The sequence below is a fragment of the Pan troglodytes genome, chromosome 8 (assembly GCF_028858775.2).
Source record: "Pan troglodytes isolate AG18354 chromosome 8, NHGRI_mPanTro3-v2.0_pri, whole genome shotgun sequence".
Taxonomy (NCBI): domain Eukaryota; kingdom Metazoa; phylum Chordata; class Mammalia; order Primates; family Hominidae; genus Pan; species Pan troglodytes.
Window position 1 is genome coordinate 66,294,961 of NC_072406.2, and position 19,166 is coordinate 66,314,126.

The window sequence follows — 19,166 nt, forward strand, 5'->3', positions numbered from 1 at the left end:
CCCAGCAGAAACAAAAAGTTAATGTTCAAAGGCCTAGCTTCAACTTTCCTTCTTCACACAAAAAATTACAAATATTACAAGTATTCATCACTTCTTCTATTTCTTCTTTGTTGACTACATAGTTGCTTTTTTACAGTTCTTTCTATATTCTGGATACCGCTCCTTTGAGGTATATATTTTTTAATAGATGTTGTGAGTATTTGCTTTTAACATATTGCTTCACTCAGTCATTTATAGCACCCTTGTTGCAGCAGTCTGCTATTCTGATGTAACCATATTCATCAGTCATTTTTCATTAGTGTAGGACAGGGGTCCCCAACCCTCAGGCCATGGACAACTACCAGTCGGTGACCTGTTAAGAACTGGGCCACACAGCAGGAAGTGAGTGGTGGGTGACTGAGTGATGCTTCATTTGTATTAATAGCTACTCTTCATGGCTCACATAACCTCCTGAGCTCTGCCTCCTGTAAGATCAGTGGCAGCATCAGGTTCTTATAGGAGCATAAACCCTATCGTGACCTGCGCATGAAAGGGTTCCAGGTTGCACAAACCTTATGAGAACCTAATGCCTGATGATCTGTCACTGTCTCTCATCACACCCAGATGGGACCATCTAGTTTCAGAAAAACAAGATCAGGGCTTCCACTGATTCTACATTATGGCGAGTTTTATCATTATTTCATTATATATTACGATGTAATAATAATAGAAATAAAGTGCATAATAAATATGATGCACTTCAGTCATCCCCAAACCATCCCCCTCTGCACTCCTGTGTGTGAAAAAATTGTTTTCCACAAAACCAGTCCCTGGTGCCAAAAAGGTTGGGGACCGCTGGTGTAGGACATTTCAGTTAATGATGTTCAACTAATGGCCTGCCCTAGAGAAGGAGGACTCAGAATTGTGGGGAGGCTTTTTCAGCATACAAGGTAATGCAGATTCTGATATGGCCTCCTGGCAGGCTGAGAGGATTAGCATGTTCCCACAATGCACATCACTCCCATACTGTTGCAACTGGTGTTTTATGAAATAAAATGTTTAAAAATACAGCACATAGTCAAGAAAAATAAATTGACTAATATAAATCTTTACTTCTGAATTTGAACATAAGCTTCACATTCATAAGAGCTTCAAAGGAATGAATTAAATTAAATATAGTTTAAAAAATTTTAAAGTTTAAAAAATTTTATAAATTAAAAATAGTTTAAAAAAGGTGTTCACATTCTTTCAATAAAAGTGATGCCTTCTCTCCTCTTTTTCTTTACTGTGGTAAAATGTACGTAACACAAAAGTTAGCATTTCAACCACTTTTCAGTGTACAGTTCATTGACATTAAGTGTATTCACATTGTTCTGCAAATACCACTGCCATTCATGCTCAAAACATCTTCTTCTTCCCAAAGGGCAACAGAGTAGCCATTAAACAACAGCTTCCCATTTACCTCCTCCCACTCCACCCCTAAACCCTGGCAGCCAACATTCTGCTTTCTGTCTTTATGAATTGGCCTACTCTAGGTAAGTAAGTAGAGTCATACAATATTTGCCCATGTCTAGGTTATTTCACAGAGCATGATGTCCTCATTAATCCACGATGTAACATGTATTAGAATTTATTTCCCTTTAGGACTAAATAATATTCCATTGTATGTGTATATCACATTTTGTTTATGCATTCATCTATAGATGAACATATGGGTTGTTTCTTTTCTTTTCTTTTCTTTTCTTTTCTTTTCTTTTTAAGGCAGAGTCTCGCTCTGTCGCCCAGGCTGGAGTGCAATGGCGTGATCTCGGCTCACTGCAAGCTCCGCCTCCCGGGTTCATGCCATCCTCATGCCTCAGCCTCCCGAGTAGCTGGGACTACAGGTGCCCACCACCACGCACGGCTAATTTTTTGTATGTTTAGTAGAGACGGGGTTTCACCGTGTTAGCCAGGATGGTCTGGATCTCCTGATCTCGTGATCCACCCGCCTCGGCCTCCCAAAGTGCTGGGATTACAGGCATGAGCCACGGCACCCGGCCCCATATGGGTTGTTTCTAATTTTTAGTTGTTGTAAATAGCACTTCTATGAACATGGGTGTACAAATACCTGATCAAGTCTTTGCTTTCAATTATTTTAAGTATATAGTAAGAGTTATATTTTAACTGATATTAACTAATTGTTTTAAAGACTAAAGAAAAACGAATTACCATTGGATTTTCTTTTCGCACTCCTCATAATTAAAATGACTGATTACTTGTCACTAACGGAAATCAACTTGGTAGAACCAGTTGTGACACAGATACCCAGCATGAAACCATAGTAAATATAGATCTTCTCAGATAACTTTTTGTTCTGTGCACTTTTGATACAATTCATGTACTTAAATGTGACATGAGCATTCAAATTATTGAGCCAGAAATCAAGTATCTACATGTCTGTATATATCTTTGTCCTAGAAAATCCTCAGGAGACCTCCCTTAACAATCACTGCTCAAAAATGACTCACATATCCACGTGCAAACCAATCATTTGCAAAGATAACAGGACAGGCATGATTGGCTCTGACCAGTCATTTTTCACCACTTTGGAATAGGCTTCACTTCCCCTGAAGCACATGATCCCCAAAAATAATACCTAAATAAAACTGAAATTCTGTTAAAGTGTGAGGTAGGAGACATAGCCAACTAATGGTGTCTACCATACTCAGACAATGTGAGTATATTAAAACCAGAGACTTCACCTAAATTAACTCAGTGGTACAAACAGAATAATTTAAAACTTACCTTCACCTAAATTTCAGATAATTATATTATTTTCCCCTCAGTATAGTATAAACATGAACTGAAACAAAATTAGGTATTTTGTCCATCTAGATTTAATTATAACTTATGTTTTTATTTATTTACTTTTTTTTCGGGGGGGGTGGTCTAGTTTACTAGAATGTGGCTTCTGTAAGGGTAGAGAGAGCCTATTTTGGTTGCTGCCATATTTTCAGTACAGAGTAAGAACACAGTATATATTTTCTTTAAAAAAATGAACTTAGAACCTAAGTTTTTAAGTATATTAGGTATGTCACTTCAGAGCAGATATACAATTGTCTTTATTATGTTATTACTTATATTGGATAATTCATTTCAACAATGTTTTTATTGTGTCACTTTACCTGTAGCATATTTTAAAAATAACGCCCCAAATTCACTACTCATCTTTTAAGCTAATATAGCCTTATTCACTGCTATTTCAAAGTCTTATCTTACTTTGTCAATCTTATTCTATGTAACATTTCTTCTTTCCCTTCTTACACAAAGCACATATTTACATTTAACTTTTATCATTCTGCATTATATCATGGACCAAAAAAAATTAACTTGCACGCATGGTAGATGATCTACCATTACCTAATATTGTATAGCAATTGGTAGAAACACCTCTTTCACAATCATGGGCTACTTCCCATTTTTAAAATCATCTTTCCTTCCTTCAAACACCACAGCTGAACTGGTCCTGATTCAGTGCTGTTTCCATTAATATTTTTGTTGCTCTAAGTATAAAATGAGAAGAACTGCTTAACTCATGCTCTGATTAAATTCTGGAAAGGAGAAGATTCCAGGCTTCAAGGCTAAAGGCAGCAACTGGAATTGTTAAACATTAAGTATTTATTACTCCCTTCCGCTCGTAAATCCCTTGCCTCCTATCACTCAGCTACGCTCTGCACTTTGTTTCTTCTGAGTTTTGGCTTACTTAGTTTGTTTCCTCTACTTAGACTGTCTTCCTCACATATGTTTCACTTTGGAAAAAAAAAAATCTAACCACCCTTCAGTGCTAGTCTTAAATTCTTCATCCTCCAGGAAACCTTTATGTTCATTCACCAACTGAAATGTTTTCTTCCTTTGAATCCACAAGACAATTTGCACTCTGCTACTTGACTTTATTATTATAGCATACACTTGCATCAACACATTCTTTCTTTCTCTCTCTCTCTCTCTCTAAACTTTCTCTCTCTCTCTATCTCTCTCCCCTCTTTCTCTCACTATTGTATAAAGTACCTAGTATATTATATTGCATGAAGTTGGTTTCCTAGAAAGGACCCCTTTCCCTAGTCTGAATTACCCACTGATAGTTTGAAGGGGGAGGGTTCCTTAGAGTCCTCAGTAGTCTGGAGACACAATCAATCCCATCACTGTGTACCTCATCAGAAGAAGTCCATGCATTCTGTCCAGGGCATATCTCCTCACCCAGATGCTTCTTTCAATGCAATGTCTTTACACACCTTATTAAGACTCAGTTTCTCACCTGACTTTTACACTACTACCAAACTTTCGCCAGAATCCCTTGGAAATCACAGACCATCATCAACAAAACCCCCTAAATATTCAACTTTCCCTCTGAGTATTACCTATACTTTTTGATTCCTTCTTTCTCCCTCTACCCATCCTTGACAAAAGATGCTGCTTTCTGTAGATCTCCCAGTAGTGGCTACCATAATTTACATAGCACAGAGCCCAGGAGTACAGGGCAAGCATCCTTCTGTCTCCTTTGACACTCTGTCCCAATTCCTCTGAAGTAAATCCCATCAGATAATGCCACCCACTAAATTTCCTTGTTATAGTCATCACATGCCTTTTGAGTAATCTCCTTTATTAATGGACTAGTTTAACATTTGGCTTATCTTTTTTTCCTACATCACACTATAGGATTAGTAACATAAGTGGTGATGTAAAAATCCACAAGGGCATTCTAATCACAGTAGCATTTGACAGTCAACGATCCTCTTTTATCAATCTTGTTCTTTCCATGGTTCAGGGACCTTGCATTTTCCCTGTATTCCTGTCACCTCATGGCAGCAACATCTCAGTATCCCCAAACCCTTCTTCTCCTGATCTCTAAGTGCTGAAATTCCCAAAGCTTAGTCTTTGTATTTTTTTTGTCAAACCCATTTTCAGGGTGATTTCATCTTGGCCCCTTATTTCTCTCTCAAGTCTAGATCAGCATTTGCAAATGCCTTGCCAAGAATTAGGTTTCTGTATTGAAAAAGCCTCACAAACCTTGATTACTGCCATCACAATAGGCAGTGGAGGAGGTATGGGGATCTGTTCAGGACAAAAACCACCAAGTCATTCTTGATTTTTCCTAATGTCCCATGTATGATTCATCGGCAAATCCTATATGTTCTATCCTTTAACCCCCTTCTCAAGGTCTCCATAGCCTATCAACGTCGTTCAAGCTACCATCAAATTTTGCCTGGACTTGTCATGCATTAAATTCTACTTGTCCAAAACACTGTGTTACCCATTCCCAACATCCCCCATGCAGCATCTACAATAATCTTTTTATATTGGATGATGTCATAACTGTTTAAATCATTCAAAGGCTTTCTTTCCAACACACCTAGAACGAATCCCATATTCTAGCCCCAGGTACATTTCTGATCTCATTTCCTACCAGACTTTTTCATTCACACTAGCCTCCAGCTCCCTGTCTACCTTTAGGGCTTTAGAAAGAAATCACAGAATGCTGCTCACTTAAGAATCCATGTCTTGATATTTTCCTTTATTCAGGTCACTGTTTCAGTTTTATCCAAAAAGAACTATCTTAACTCTCTTATCTAAAATTGCACCACTCTCATTCTTCTCTTATCAAACTTTTTTGTTTCCTTAGAATTTACCACTACATAACTTACTCATCTATTCATTTCTTCAACTAGTTTGTCTGCATTACTCGGGTGGAAACTTTGATTGTTTGTTTGCTTTGTCAATTGCTCTATATCAAACTTCTAGAACAGTGTTTAGCACAATATAGGTACTCAAACATATTTGACTAAATGATAGAACTAAATCAATTAAGAGTTAATGAGACTAAAATATAAAATAAGATAAAAATCAGCTACAAAGGATTCCTACTTGTGGATAACAACATAAATTAAATGTAATGAGTGACAGATTTGTGGACTACTTTTAGTTAAACTGGTGATTCAGGTCAGGGGTCTGTACTTAGCATAGTGGAAGAGCTATTTTGCAAGCCCAACCCAATTAGGTTGAATTTTTTTCTTACTGAGAGTGTTTGATAGGTGATAAAACTACACGTAAGAAGAGCTCTAATCATGGTGCTCCTGGTAATAGGAAAAGAAAGGCAATTACTCATGTGCAAAACTAGAAGCAATCAAAAGCTAGATTTGCCAGAGATGTTTAGGTTTTATGTACAATTTACAGCTATTTACAAGTTAACCATTGAAATGCTGTCCAAAATTAACTCTGCAATTGAGAATCCAAAATGTTTAGCATCTAAACTTTTTCCTCAGTAAAATTCAATCTTTAAAATATTTTCTTAGTAATAAAACATTAGTAATACACAGTTGATTAGAAATAGTCATAAACATTTGATTATAAACTATTATAATAGTAATTAGTAATAAACATTTGATGATAAATAAAGAAAAAAATTGAAAACTTACAACTTTGGTCTTAGATACTGCATTTTTGAAATTCCAAGTAAGCCAACATTCTCTGAGACATCAAGGTTTTTGTAACTTTTAGTAAAGTACTAAAACTGGTAGAGTTATTTTTTTACTTTCATTCAATCAGCATTTAAAATTCAAAATTTCCGAAAAAAATGGTTTATTTATTCCACTATTTCTTCTATTAGAAGTGGTAATTTTATATTTGTCATTAGAGATTCCATTTTGAGAATCTTTTGAGTTATCCTACTGGAGGAATACAAACCATTAAGAAAAGATATACAATTCAACATCTTATTCAATGTAAAACATCATAAGTATTTTGTTACCATTTTCATAGTAAAATGAAACTCAAAAAGTTGCTTAGTGTTTACCTGATATAATCTGTATTGAGTTTAGATAACTAAACTAATATAGCTCCAAGTTTCAGGCTTTTGTTTATACAGCATAAGTATGCAGTTAATGCAAACTACAGGCTTACAGCTTATCTGCAAAACCTGAGCTTTTCTTTTATTTTAGTTCTGTATATTAACATAATTTCTCATACCTTCACTCTGAGTACAGAAGTAAACATTCTTGCATCTTCAGATACACCTCCGATGTAGAATTTTTTCTGAAACACTGGGGGATGATTATTTTCATCCTGAATCTCAATGTATACTTTAGCTGTATTGCCTGGAGGACAAGAAATGATGCATTTTTTATTGGTGGTTATTCATGGGGGAAAAAATGCACTGAAGTAAATGCTTGCTGCACTTTTTTTTGGAAACATTGAAAATAAATCAAAAGCCATTTCTAGATGCCATGCCTAGTACCCCCAAATTCAGGGGACACTGATAATGATGCTTCTGGTATAAAAATGTTAAGTTGCTGTTATTTCCTTTAATTACAATGTCCTGGTAGTTCACTTTACTTGATTTAATTTGGCACTAAAATACTGCACCCTGTTAATTTTAATGAAACAACTCTACTGTTCACGTTCACAAACAGTTCACACACAATACCAGTTATACCGAAGGGACACAAATATATAAACCCCTTATGAAATAGTAGAAACTGCCATAAACTATTATATGAATATATATTTATTCTTAAGTATAAAATCAGCAATGGCATTTCTTTAGCTTAAAATTGTACAATAACTTTTATGTTTTAAGACTAAAAGTAACAGTGTTTGGGTGAGGTGTTTATTTCCACAAATGGAAAACAAGTTTTATCATGCCTTGGAAACTGTCAATGTTAGAGGCTAACATTCATTGAAAACAATGGAGCTGAAGATATGATTATGACTCATAAATGCTGCATTTTGCCATTTAAATAACAGTAAATGTACCATAAATGATATATGTCATCGTCAAATGTTAGAACCTCCCTCAAATCATTACACCTTTAATGAGAAATGTGGTACTTGTCACTAGTCCAATAATGACCTTTTAAAAAACAATTTAATATGTATAAAAATAACTTATAAACCAAATAAAATGGGAAATAAGTGGCTATTCATTTTGTAAAAAAATAGTCAAATAAGTATTGCTAATGTATTACATAAGTCAACTTTTCTGATTCATTTCAGTTATGAACAAATGGCAATTAATGTACATACTATTTATCAAGGATGCCCTTATTTTGGTGTTTTACCTGTGTTTAATGCCTCCTGTACAATTTTAAGTAATTAACACCAGCCTACTTGCAGGGTACATCATGGGTATACATTTGTATTTGTTGAATAAATTAATGAATGAATAGCTTGTATTAGTAAGAACTTAGAAATAGTCTTTTTTTTTTTTTTTTTTTTTGCTTGCCCTTGGAAAGGTCAGACAGAACAGTGAGTTAACCTCAAGATTTTGCTCCTATCCTGCTGCTACTCATTCAGCTTTTCTCTGTTTGTCATCTGTGACCTGGAAGAGGTAGAATCAAGAGGAAAACCATGCTAGCGCAACAGATTAGAGAACCAACAGCAAAATAGGGCTAATGGCAGATTATGCTTCTCTATCCTGCAGTGCCAGGGCTCTGACTTGTACCCTAGTCAGCCACCACAAATCAGAATTCACCCAAAATGAAATCATTTTTAGTTTAGTAGCAGACCATTTTTATCTCTAGAATAAAAAATGCTAACAGCTCTAAATTTAAAAATAAAAAGGAATTTTAGAATATATCACCTTTCCAATAACTTCTTTCCACTTTCATTCAGAAACATATACAATTCAAATGTGCTATGTCTTTTCAGAACTCTTAGAGTGACAGAGGTCTCGGAAAAATACTGATGACGTATATTTTCTTCTTTAAATGGGATGAGTCATTTAAAATGTTATACAATTTGCAAAGAACAAGAACTTTGACATGACCTGTTCCCTTACCTCCCAACCCTAACTTCATATCTGGATGGTAACCAAATCCTACATGTCAGCCTCATAAGCAGGTAAATCAACACCTAATAAATATATCTTGTGTCATTTTTCTCTCAACTCCACAGCTGCCCATATACTTAAGTCTGTTGTTGTCTCACCTGAGTGACTAAACATCATCTGCTCCCCTGTCATGTCTTTCTAATGTGTCCTGCATTCTGATATAACAAAGACATCACAAAATACAAATAGGATACATTAAATCAAATGTTAAACCAACCACCATTCATATGTACATTTTTTTCTTTTTCTTGTTTTTTGAGATGGAGTCTCCCTCTGTCGCCCAGGCTGGAGTGCAGTGGCACGATCTCGGCTCACTGCAAGCTCCACCTCCTGAGTTCACGCCATTCTCCTGCCTCAGTGTCCCTAATAGCTGGGACTACAGGCATGTGCCACCAGGCCCGGCTAATTTTTTGTATCTTTAGTAGAGACAAGGTTTCACCGCGTTAGCCAAGATGGCCTTCATCTCCTGACCTCGTGATCCGCCTGCCTAGGCCTCCCAAAGTGCTGGAATTACAGGCGTGAGCCACCGTGCCTGGCCTCATATGTACATTTAATAGAGACATTAAAAAATACAAATAGGATACATTGAAGAAAATGTTAAACCAACCACCATTCATATGTACATTCTATCATTTAATTGTTTCTTTAAACATTCATAATAAATTTTGAGGGACTGCCATGTGTTAGCTACTCTGGTTACTACTATGTGAGATAAAATATAAAATACATAATCATCTTCAAAACATAAAAAAATTATATCAAACTAGCATAAAATATAAGGTTCTTAATAATCTAACATGGTTATTTGGTTTTATTTTACTCTTCTCTCAATTTTATTATCATTGACAGATATTGTGAGCAATTTTGTGGCGGTAACTGTGTGTGTACATACACAACCCCAAACCCCTCATAGACACACACACACACACACACGCATGCATGCATGCACACAAACCTACAAGCTTTATGAAGTGCTGAAGAATAAAGAAGGGTATTATAAAGTACATGGACTCTATTACAGGTAGAACTTTAAGAAACTCATGATTTTGAGTTATCAGATTACTAATTTTTTCAAACAATACTACACTAATCCAGTTTTTAATTGACAAATACATTTTAATACATTTTAATGGATGGATGTGGTAAATTTTTCACCATATCCTCAAAAAGTCTATGACTAGGGAAGTAACTTGGTGGTACAGTCTATAGAAGAATAACTTTATTTGCCCCTTGTTTACTGAAAGCTAGGGGGCTTTCTTTTGTAAGTCAGGTATTTATTTAGGTGTGTTCATATGTTTGATTAAATAAGTACTAATAATTCTTTTTTTTTTAGATGGAGTTTGACTCTTGTTGCCCAGGCTAGAGTGCAATGGCGCGATCTCCGCTCACCACAACCTCTGCCTCCTGGGTTCAAGTGATTCTCCTGCCTCAGCCTCCTGAGCAGCTGTGACTACAGGCATGCGCCACCATGGCTGGCTAATTTTTTGTGGTTTTTTAGTAGAGACGGGATTTCTCCATGTTGGTGAGGCTTGTCTCGAACTCCTGACCTCAGGTGATTCACCCACCTCGGCCTCCCAAAGTTCTGGGATTACAGGCATGAGCCACCATGCCTGGCCGACAATTCTTAAAAATACCATGTGTATATTCATATACATACTTATATGTATACTTTGGGCATATAAGTTTAAGATTCAAATACCAAATTGTTCCTATGAAAGCTCCTTTGATTCAGTGGCCTGTATCAGATATTAAGTGGTTTGTGGGAAAAGGCCTATGGATAACCCAAAATATGATTATATAACCTGAATATAATGGGGAGAGATGATTATACTTAATTATAATATTTTAATTAAATGACATTTATTTATATGAAAACTAATGACTATACAATACAAAATTCCAGAATACTTCACAACCAGCACACAAACAAAAGCTCAAGAACATTGTTTAGACTTAAAAGAACTTATACATTTATTTATTTTAAAAAGCCACGATCATTTAGTTCTTTTCACAAAAGAGAAACAGCTATAATGCGATTTATAAAAATACTGTATCATGAATTTTGAAATTTATGATGTTAGCTATATAGCTAATTATGTAGGATAGTTTGTAATAGTCAACTAAAAATAAATATAAAGTTGTGAAAAAGGTGTTTTCATTAAGTTTGTGACTTAGATGTTAGAATTAAAAAAATTGTTAACTTTTATTTTCCATAATGTAAAATAGACTAGTCTTCCTTTTTTTTGCTTCTCCCTGATAACTTTAGGCAGTTGTTATGTATCCCTCCTTTGAAATGCTATAGTGCACTAAAAATGTTTCTTTCTATAAATAACCTTTCCAGAGCTTAGTTTACATTGCATTTAGTTATAAGCATGATTTTATTCTTATTAGATTTCAATATTCTTAAAGATGGAAATTGTATCTCCTACATCTATCAGTACTATAATGCCTCAGTTTGTAGGTAATTTTTCCCCTCAGATATTATTGTAACAGAATTTCTTAATTTTTGCTGAACAAAAAAGTTGATATTCAATTAACTTTCTTTGATTATAACCATGAGATTATGATTAACTGAAACAAAAAGTTAACTCTTAGAAGGATATGAGGGAGCTCACTAAATCAAAGTGAAGTAAGTCCAAAGAAGGCTTTTGGTACCACAAAATAATCAGGAAGTTGTAGAGCCTTTAAAGCAGCAGATGTTTGATTTTCTTGCAGATGAAATAACAGCAAACTCTGTTCTTTCATGTTATTTTACCCCACCCCTTATTCCTCTTTTTTTTTTTTTTAAAGAAACAAACCAAAAAACAACCTACTAGGCTTAAGAATCATACCCTGGGGACACATTACCTGACTGTCCTAGTTTGGGTCATGTGCTTGCTCTTTGTCTCGGGAAGGAGAAGTCACTGGGACAATTAGAAGAAATTGTAGTGTGTCTACTTAAAAAATGTAAAATAAATGTTGGCCAGTAAGAAAAGGAAAAGCAAATAAGTATACACCTATAGTTAAATCACTAGAACAGCGTTTTTTTCGACTTTTTTATTCATGTGTATACAATGTACATGACATCATCAATTTCCTTGGCTCACGTGCTTCCCCACTAAGGATTGTACCATGTTCTTCCACCAAATTTGGATATTGATTATTTCAAGGCAGAAGCTTGGAAGCAACTCTGATTTAAATTCTTTTAAGATAGCCTGCTTTTTATCTCCTTGAGTACTTACAAAAACTTTTTTTCCATGTTGTATCCTTTATTTAATGTAGACATCAAACACATAACAAAAGAAAGATGCTAGAAAGAGAAAGGAAAGCACAGATAGAAAAATAATGTTAAGGGACCAACGTGCATGCCTAATATCCTAGTATTCCCCTCCAGTCTCCCTTCTGTCTCATCTAAACAATGCAAGTATTGGAAAGAGAACCACAAACAGTGAAAGAAATTACCAAGTAGGCGAAAAAGTTATTTGGAAAGTGTTTTGGTTAAGAGACATTATAATTTTTCTGTGTGCTTTGGGGCACCCTGCCTTATTTTTCTTCCATTATTAACTTTTTTCTCCAATTTTCTATTGGACAATCTTTTCTTTGGCCAGAACTTTTGGCTTTAGTAAGCCAGAAGTTTTAAAAATGACTCCTGAGGTAAGAAAATGTGAGATACCTTCTTGCAATGTTTTAAAGAAAGAGAAAATAATACTTTTATGTAGTCAAGCTCAGGGGAAAATGTAAGTCTTAGTACAGTTACCTCCTTGAATAGCACTTCTGTTCTATTTTAGACATTTAAACATGGTAGAAGGAGTTCAGAAGAGTGATTTTAAATACCCATTAACCTCAACTTGACTCTATGATTTTTAAGACCAAATTTAGTTTGATTTTTTCCCTTCCCTTACTTTTAATAATCAATACTGTGATGTTAGTTTTTTCTTTTTAGGAAGGCCCTATTATCCTCAAGATGAATCCATTTCATTGATCCACATGACTAATCTAGTGCCTACACTGCACTGGATTTTCAAAGAAAGCCTTACTGAATTAAAAGCCAATGAGTTAAAAGTGTTCTCAACTGTGATCAGTTTGGCTGCTCTAGAGCCATTTTTGGTAGTCACAACAGTGTGGATAGGGGAAGGTAGTGCTACTGGAATTAAATGAGTAGAGGTCAGGAATGCTGAGAAATATTCTGTGATGAACAGAACAGGCTCTTACCCCAAACAAACAAACAAACAAAATATTCGGGCCAAAATGCCATTAGTGATGAGGCTGAGAAACCCCAAGTTAAATAACAAGAGAAAGAGGAATTAGATGAGTTAGGATAAAATGGAAAGTTTCCAAATGCTATAGTAATACCCTCTCCTCGATCCATCTGCATGCACATGCCTTTAATGTGGAACTTACCAAAATATGCTGTAATTATTTGATCACACATTGGTTATACTCTTTTTTGACTGTGTCCTATAAAGTCAAGGGCTCAAGCCTGTTTACCTCCACTCTTGTCACTGCCTTCTGGCCTCTGTTCCTGACATTCTCTCCATCTAAAATATTCTTAATTCCAAGCCATTTCTTTAGTCATTGCCAGTAAATATACATCACAGAAATATTTATTCCTGTACTTGGGAATGTAGGAGTTTAGTCTGATTAAAAAACATACACTAGACTATATTTTCCTCAAACCTTAAAGGAAAGGACTGTGCTTTTCTTATTGTTATGTATCCTTCTTGCCTAACACATTAAATGATTTTTAAAATTGTTATCAGGATAAATGATTTATAGATTCTTCAAACAGTCCTATTGCAGAGAATTTTTTAAATGCTTGGAATACCAGATTTATATTTGTTAATTTGTTGGTATCAAGAGACTGAAGTCAATTCCTCACTTTAAAAACACACAAACAATTTTTTATGCTGTTTTTAAGACAACTTTTGTTTATGCTTTACGGGTATATTAATTATGGAAGCATTGTGACTTCCACATAGTAGGTGATATGGTTTGGCTCTGTGTCCCCACCCAAATCTCATCTTGAACTATAATCCTCATGTATCGAGGGAAGAACCTGGTGGGAGGTGATCAGATCATGGGGGCAGTTTTCCCCAATGTGTTCTCATGTAGTGAGTTTGCACGAAATCCAATGGTTTTATAAGGGGTGCTTCCCCCTACACTCTCTCTTTCCTGCTGCCTTGTGAAGAAGGTACTTGCTTCTCTTTCCCCTTCCACCATGATTATAAGTTTCCTGAGGCCTCCCCAGCCATGTGGAACTGTGAGTCAATTAAATCTCTTCTCTTTATAAATTACCCAGTCTTGGTTATTTCTTTATAGCAGTGTGAAAACAGACTAATACAGTAGGTGTTCAATAAATGTTAAATTAAATTGTAATTGCTACCACTTCACTACTCCCAAGTGTCCTCTTAAATAAAATAAATTACTCTATTTTATTCCTGTAAATTAAATGAGGTAACAGATTTTTAAGCATTTAAAAATCATAATAACAGACACCCCCATTCCAAGACGGCTGAATAGGAACAGCTCCAGTCTGCAGCTCCCAGCGTGATTGGCGCAGAAGACAGGTGATTTCTGCATTTCCAACTGAGGTACCTAATTCATCTCACTGGGACTGGTTGGACAGAGGGTGCAGCCCACAGAGGGCAAGCCAAAGCACGGCGGGACATCACATCACCCAGGAAGCAAAAGGGGTTGGGGGATTTCCCTTTCCTAGCCAAGGGAAGTCATGACAGATTGTATCTGGTAAATGGGGACAGTGCCACCCAAATGCTGCGCTTTTCCAATAGTCTTAGCAAATGGCACACAAGGAGACTATACCCACACCTGGCTCAGTGAGTCCCATGCCCACGAAGCCTTGCTCACTGCTAGTGCAGCAGTCTGAGATCGATCTGCGAGGCAGCAGCCCGGCAGGGGGAGAGGAGTTCACCATTGCTGCTGCTTGAGTAGGTAAACAAAGTGGCTGGGGAAGCCCAATCTGGGAGGAGCCCACTGCAGCTCAACAAGGCCTGCTGCCTCTGTAGACTCCACCTCTGGGGGCAGGGCATAGCTGAACAAAAGGCAGCAGAAACTTCTGCAGTCTTAAATGTCCTGGTATGACAGCTCTGAAGAGAGCAGTGGTTCTCCCAGCACGGTGCTTGAGCTCTGAGAACAGACAGACTGCCTCTTCAAGTGGGTCCCTACCCCAGTGTAGCCTAACTGGGAGGCACCTCCCAGTAGGGGCCGACTGACACCACATACAGGTGGGTGGCCCTCCGGGACGAAGCATCCAGAAGAAGGACCAGGCAGCAATATTTGCTGTTCTGAAGCCTCCGCTGGTAATACCCAGGCAAACAGTTTGAAGTGGACCTCCAGCAAACTCCAACAGACTTGCAGCTAAGGGACCTGACTGTTAGAAGGAAAACTAACAAACAGAAAGGAATAGCATCAACATCAACAAAAAGGACACCCACACCAAAACCCTATCTGTAGGTCACCATCATCAAAGACGAAAGGTAGATAAAAACCACAAAAATGGGAAGAAACCAGAGCAGAAAAGCCGAAAATTCTAAAAACCAGAGCACCTCTTCTCCTCCAAAGGATCACAGCTCCTCACAAGCAATGAAACAAAGCTGGATGGAGAATGACTTTGATGAGCTGACAGAAGTAGGCTTCAGAAGGTTGGTAATAACAAACTTCTCTGAGCTAAAGAAGGATGTTTGAACCCATCGCAAGGAAGCTAAAAACCTTAAAAAAAGATTAGACGAATGGCTAACTAAAATAAACAGTGTAGAGAAGACCTTAAATGACCTGATGGAGCTGAAAACCATGCACGAAACTACATGACACATGAACAAGCTTCAATAGCCAATTTCATCAAGTGGAAAAAAGGGTACCAGTGACTGAAGATCAAGTTAATGAAATAAAGTGAAAAGAGAAGTTTAGAGAAAAAAAGAGTAAAAAGAAATGAACAAAGCCTCCAAGAAATATGGGACTATGTGAAAAGACCAAATCTATGATTGATTGGTGTACCTGAAAGTGATGGGGAGAATGGAACCAAGCTGAGAAACACTCTTCAGGATATCATCCAGGAGAACTTCCTCAACCTAGCAAGGCAGGCCAACATACAAATTCAGGAAATACAGAGAACACCACAAAGATACTCTTATTCCAAAATTGACCACATAGTTGGAAGTAAAGCACTCCTCAGCAAATGTAAAAGAACAGAAATCACAAGAAACTGTCTCTCAGACCACAGTGCAATCAAATTATAACTCAGGATTAAAAAACTCACTCAAAACCGCATAACTACATGGAAACTGAACAACCTGCTCCTGAATGACTACTGGGTAAATAACAAAATGAAGGCAGAAATAAAGATGTTCTTTGAAACCAATAAGAACAAAGACACAACATACCAGAATCTCTGGGACACATTTAAAGCAGTGTGTAGAGGGAAATGTATAGCACTAAATGCCCACAAAAGAAAGCAGGAAAGATCTAAAATCGACACCCTAACATCACAATTAAAAACTAGAGAAGCAAGAGTAAACAAATTCAAACGCTAGCAGAAGGCAAGAAATCAGAGTAGAACTGAAGGAGATAGAAACACAAAGAACCCTTCAAAAAAATCAATGAATCCAGGAGATGGTTTTTTGAAAAGATCAACAAAATTGATAGACTGCTAGCAAGATCAATAAAGTCTTGCACCATCACAAGACTAAACCAGGAAGAAGTTGAATCTCTGAATAGACCAATAACAGGCTCTGAAATTGAGGCAATAATTAATAGCCTACCAACCAAAAACAAAGTCCGGGACCAGACAGATTCACAGCCAAATTCTACTAGAGGTACAAAGAGGAGCTGGTACCATTCCTTCTGAAAATATTCCAATCAATAGAAAAAGAGGGAATCCTCCCTAACTCATTTTATGACGCCAGCATCATCCTGATACGAAAGCCTGGCAGAGACACACCAAAAAAAGAGAATTTTAGACCAATATCCCTGATGAACATTGATGTGAAAATCTTCAATAAAATACCCGCAAACTGAATCCAGCAGCACATCAAAAAGCTTATCCACCACGATCAAGTCAGCTTCATCCCTGGGATCCAAGGCTGGTTCAACATACGCAAATCAATAAATGTAATCCATCACATAAAGAGAACCAACAACAAAAACCACATGATTATCTCAATAGATGCAGAAAAGGCCTTTGACAAAATTCAACAGCCCTTCATGCTAAAAACTCTCAATAAACTAGGTATTGATGGAACATATCTCAAAATAAGAGGTATTTCTGACAAACCCACAGCCAGTATCGTACTGAATGGGCAAAAACTGGAAGAATTCCCTTTGAAAACTGGCACAAGATAGGGATGCCCTCTCTTAACACTCCTATTCAACATAGTGTTGGAAGTTCTGGCCAGGGCAATCAGGCAAGAGAAAGAAATAAAGGGTATTCAGTTAGCAAAAGAGGAAGTCAAATTGTCCCTGTTTGCAGATGACATGATTGTATATTTAGAAAACCCCACTGTCTCAGCCCAAAATCTCCTTCAAGCTGATAAGCAACTTCAGCAAAGTCTCAGGATACAAAATCAATGTGCAAAAATCACAAGCATTCCTATACACCAATAACAGACAAAGACCCAAATCATGAGTGAACTTCCATTCACAATTGCTTCAAAGAGAATAAAATACCTAGGAATCCAACTTACAAGGGATGCGAAGGACCTCTTCAAGGAGAACTGCAAACCACTGCTCAACAAAATAAAAGAGGACACAAACAAATGGAAGAACATTCCATGCTCATGGATAGGAAGAATCAATATTGTGAAAATGGCCATACTGCCCAAGGTAATTTATAGATTCAATGCCATCCCCATCAAGCTACCAATGACTTTCTTCACAGAATTGGGAAAAACTACTTTAAAGTTCATATGGAACCAAAAAAGAGCCCACATAGCCCAGACAATCCTAAGCAAAAAGAACAAAGCTGGAGGCATCATGCTACCTGACTTCAAGCTATATTACAAGGCTACAGTAACCAAAACAGCATGATACTGGTACCAAAACAGAGATATAGACCAATGGAACAGAGCAGAGCCTTCAGAAATAACACCACACATCTACAACCATCTGATCTTTGACAAACCTGACAAAAACAAGAAATGGGGAAAGGATTCCCTATTTAATGAATGGTGCTGGGAAAAGTGGCTAGCCATATGTAGAAAGCTGAAACTGGATCCCTTCCTCACATCTTATACAAAAATTAATTCAAGATGGATTAAAGACTTAAATGTTAGATCTAAAACCATAAAAACCTAGAAGAAAACCTAGGCAATACCACTCAGGACTTAGGCATGACTAAAACACTGAAAGCAATGGCACTGAAAACCAAAATAGACAAATGAGATCTAGTTAAAATAAAGAGCTTCTAGCCGGGCGTGGTGGCTCACGCCTGTAATCCCAGCACTTTGGAAGGCTGAGGCAGGTGAATCAGGAGGTCAGGAGATTGAGACCATCCTGGCTAACATGGTAAAATCCCGTCTCCACTAAAAAATACAAAAAAAAAAAAAAATTAGCTGGGCATTGTGGTGGGCGCCTGTATTCCCAGCTACTCGGGAGGCTGAGGCAGGAGAATGGTGTGAACCCAGGAGGCAGAGCTTGCAGTGAGCCAAGATGGTGCCACTGCACTCCAGCCTGGATGCCAGAGCGAGACTCTGTCTCAAAAAAACAAAAAACAAAAAAACAAAAAAAAACAAAGAGCTTCTGCACAGCAAAATAAGCTACCATCAGAGTGAACAGGCAACCTACAGAATGGGAGAAAATTTTTGCAATCTACCCATCTGACAAAGGGCTAACATCCAGAATCTACAAAGAACTTAAACAAACTTACCAGAAAAAATCAAACAACACCGTCGAAAAGTGGGCAAAGGATATGAACAGACACTTTTCAAAAGAAGACATTTATGCAGCCAACAGACACATGAAAAAAGGCCCATCACCACTGGTCATCAGAGAAATGCAAATCAAAACCACAATAAGATACCATCTCACACCAGTTAGAATGGCAATCATTAAAAAGTCAGGAAACAACAGATGCTGGAGAGGATGTGGAGAAATAGGAATGCTTTTACACTGTTGGTGGGAGTTTAAACTAGTTTAACCATTGTGGAAGACAGTGTGGTGATTCCTCAAGGATCTAGAGCTAGAAATACCATTTGACCCAGCGATCCCATCACTGGATATATACCCAAAGGATGATAAATGATGCTACTATAAAGACACATGCACACGTATGTTTATTGTGGCACTATTCACAATAGCAAAGACTTCGAACCCACCCAAATGTCCATCAATGATA

The 19,166-nt window shown here is 37.0% G+C and overlaps 1 protein-coding gene across 8 annotated transcripts in view; it reads right to left on the reverse strand.

The window, feature by feature from the left end:
- PCDH15 (protocadherin related 15) overlaps positions 1–19,166 on the reverse strand; it is a 1,753,436-nt gene that overhangs the window by 93,458 nt on the left and 1,640,812 nt on the right. For all 8 annotated transcript variants that reach the window (XM_054659631.2, XM_054659630.2, XM_054659628.2 and 5 more), the window contains one exon: positions 6,982–7,109. In XM_054659631.2, the coding sequence (XP_054515606.2) occupies positions 6,982–7,109 (128 nt within the window). The remainder of the gene's footprint in view (positions 1–6,981; positions 7,110–19,166) is intronic.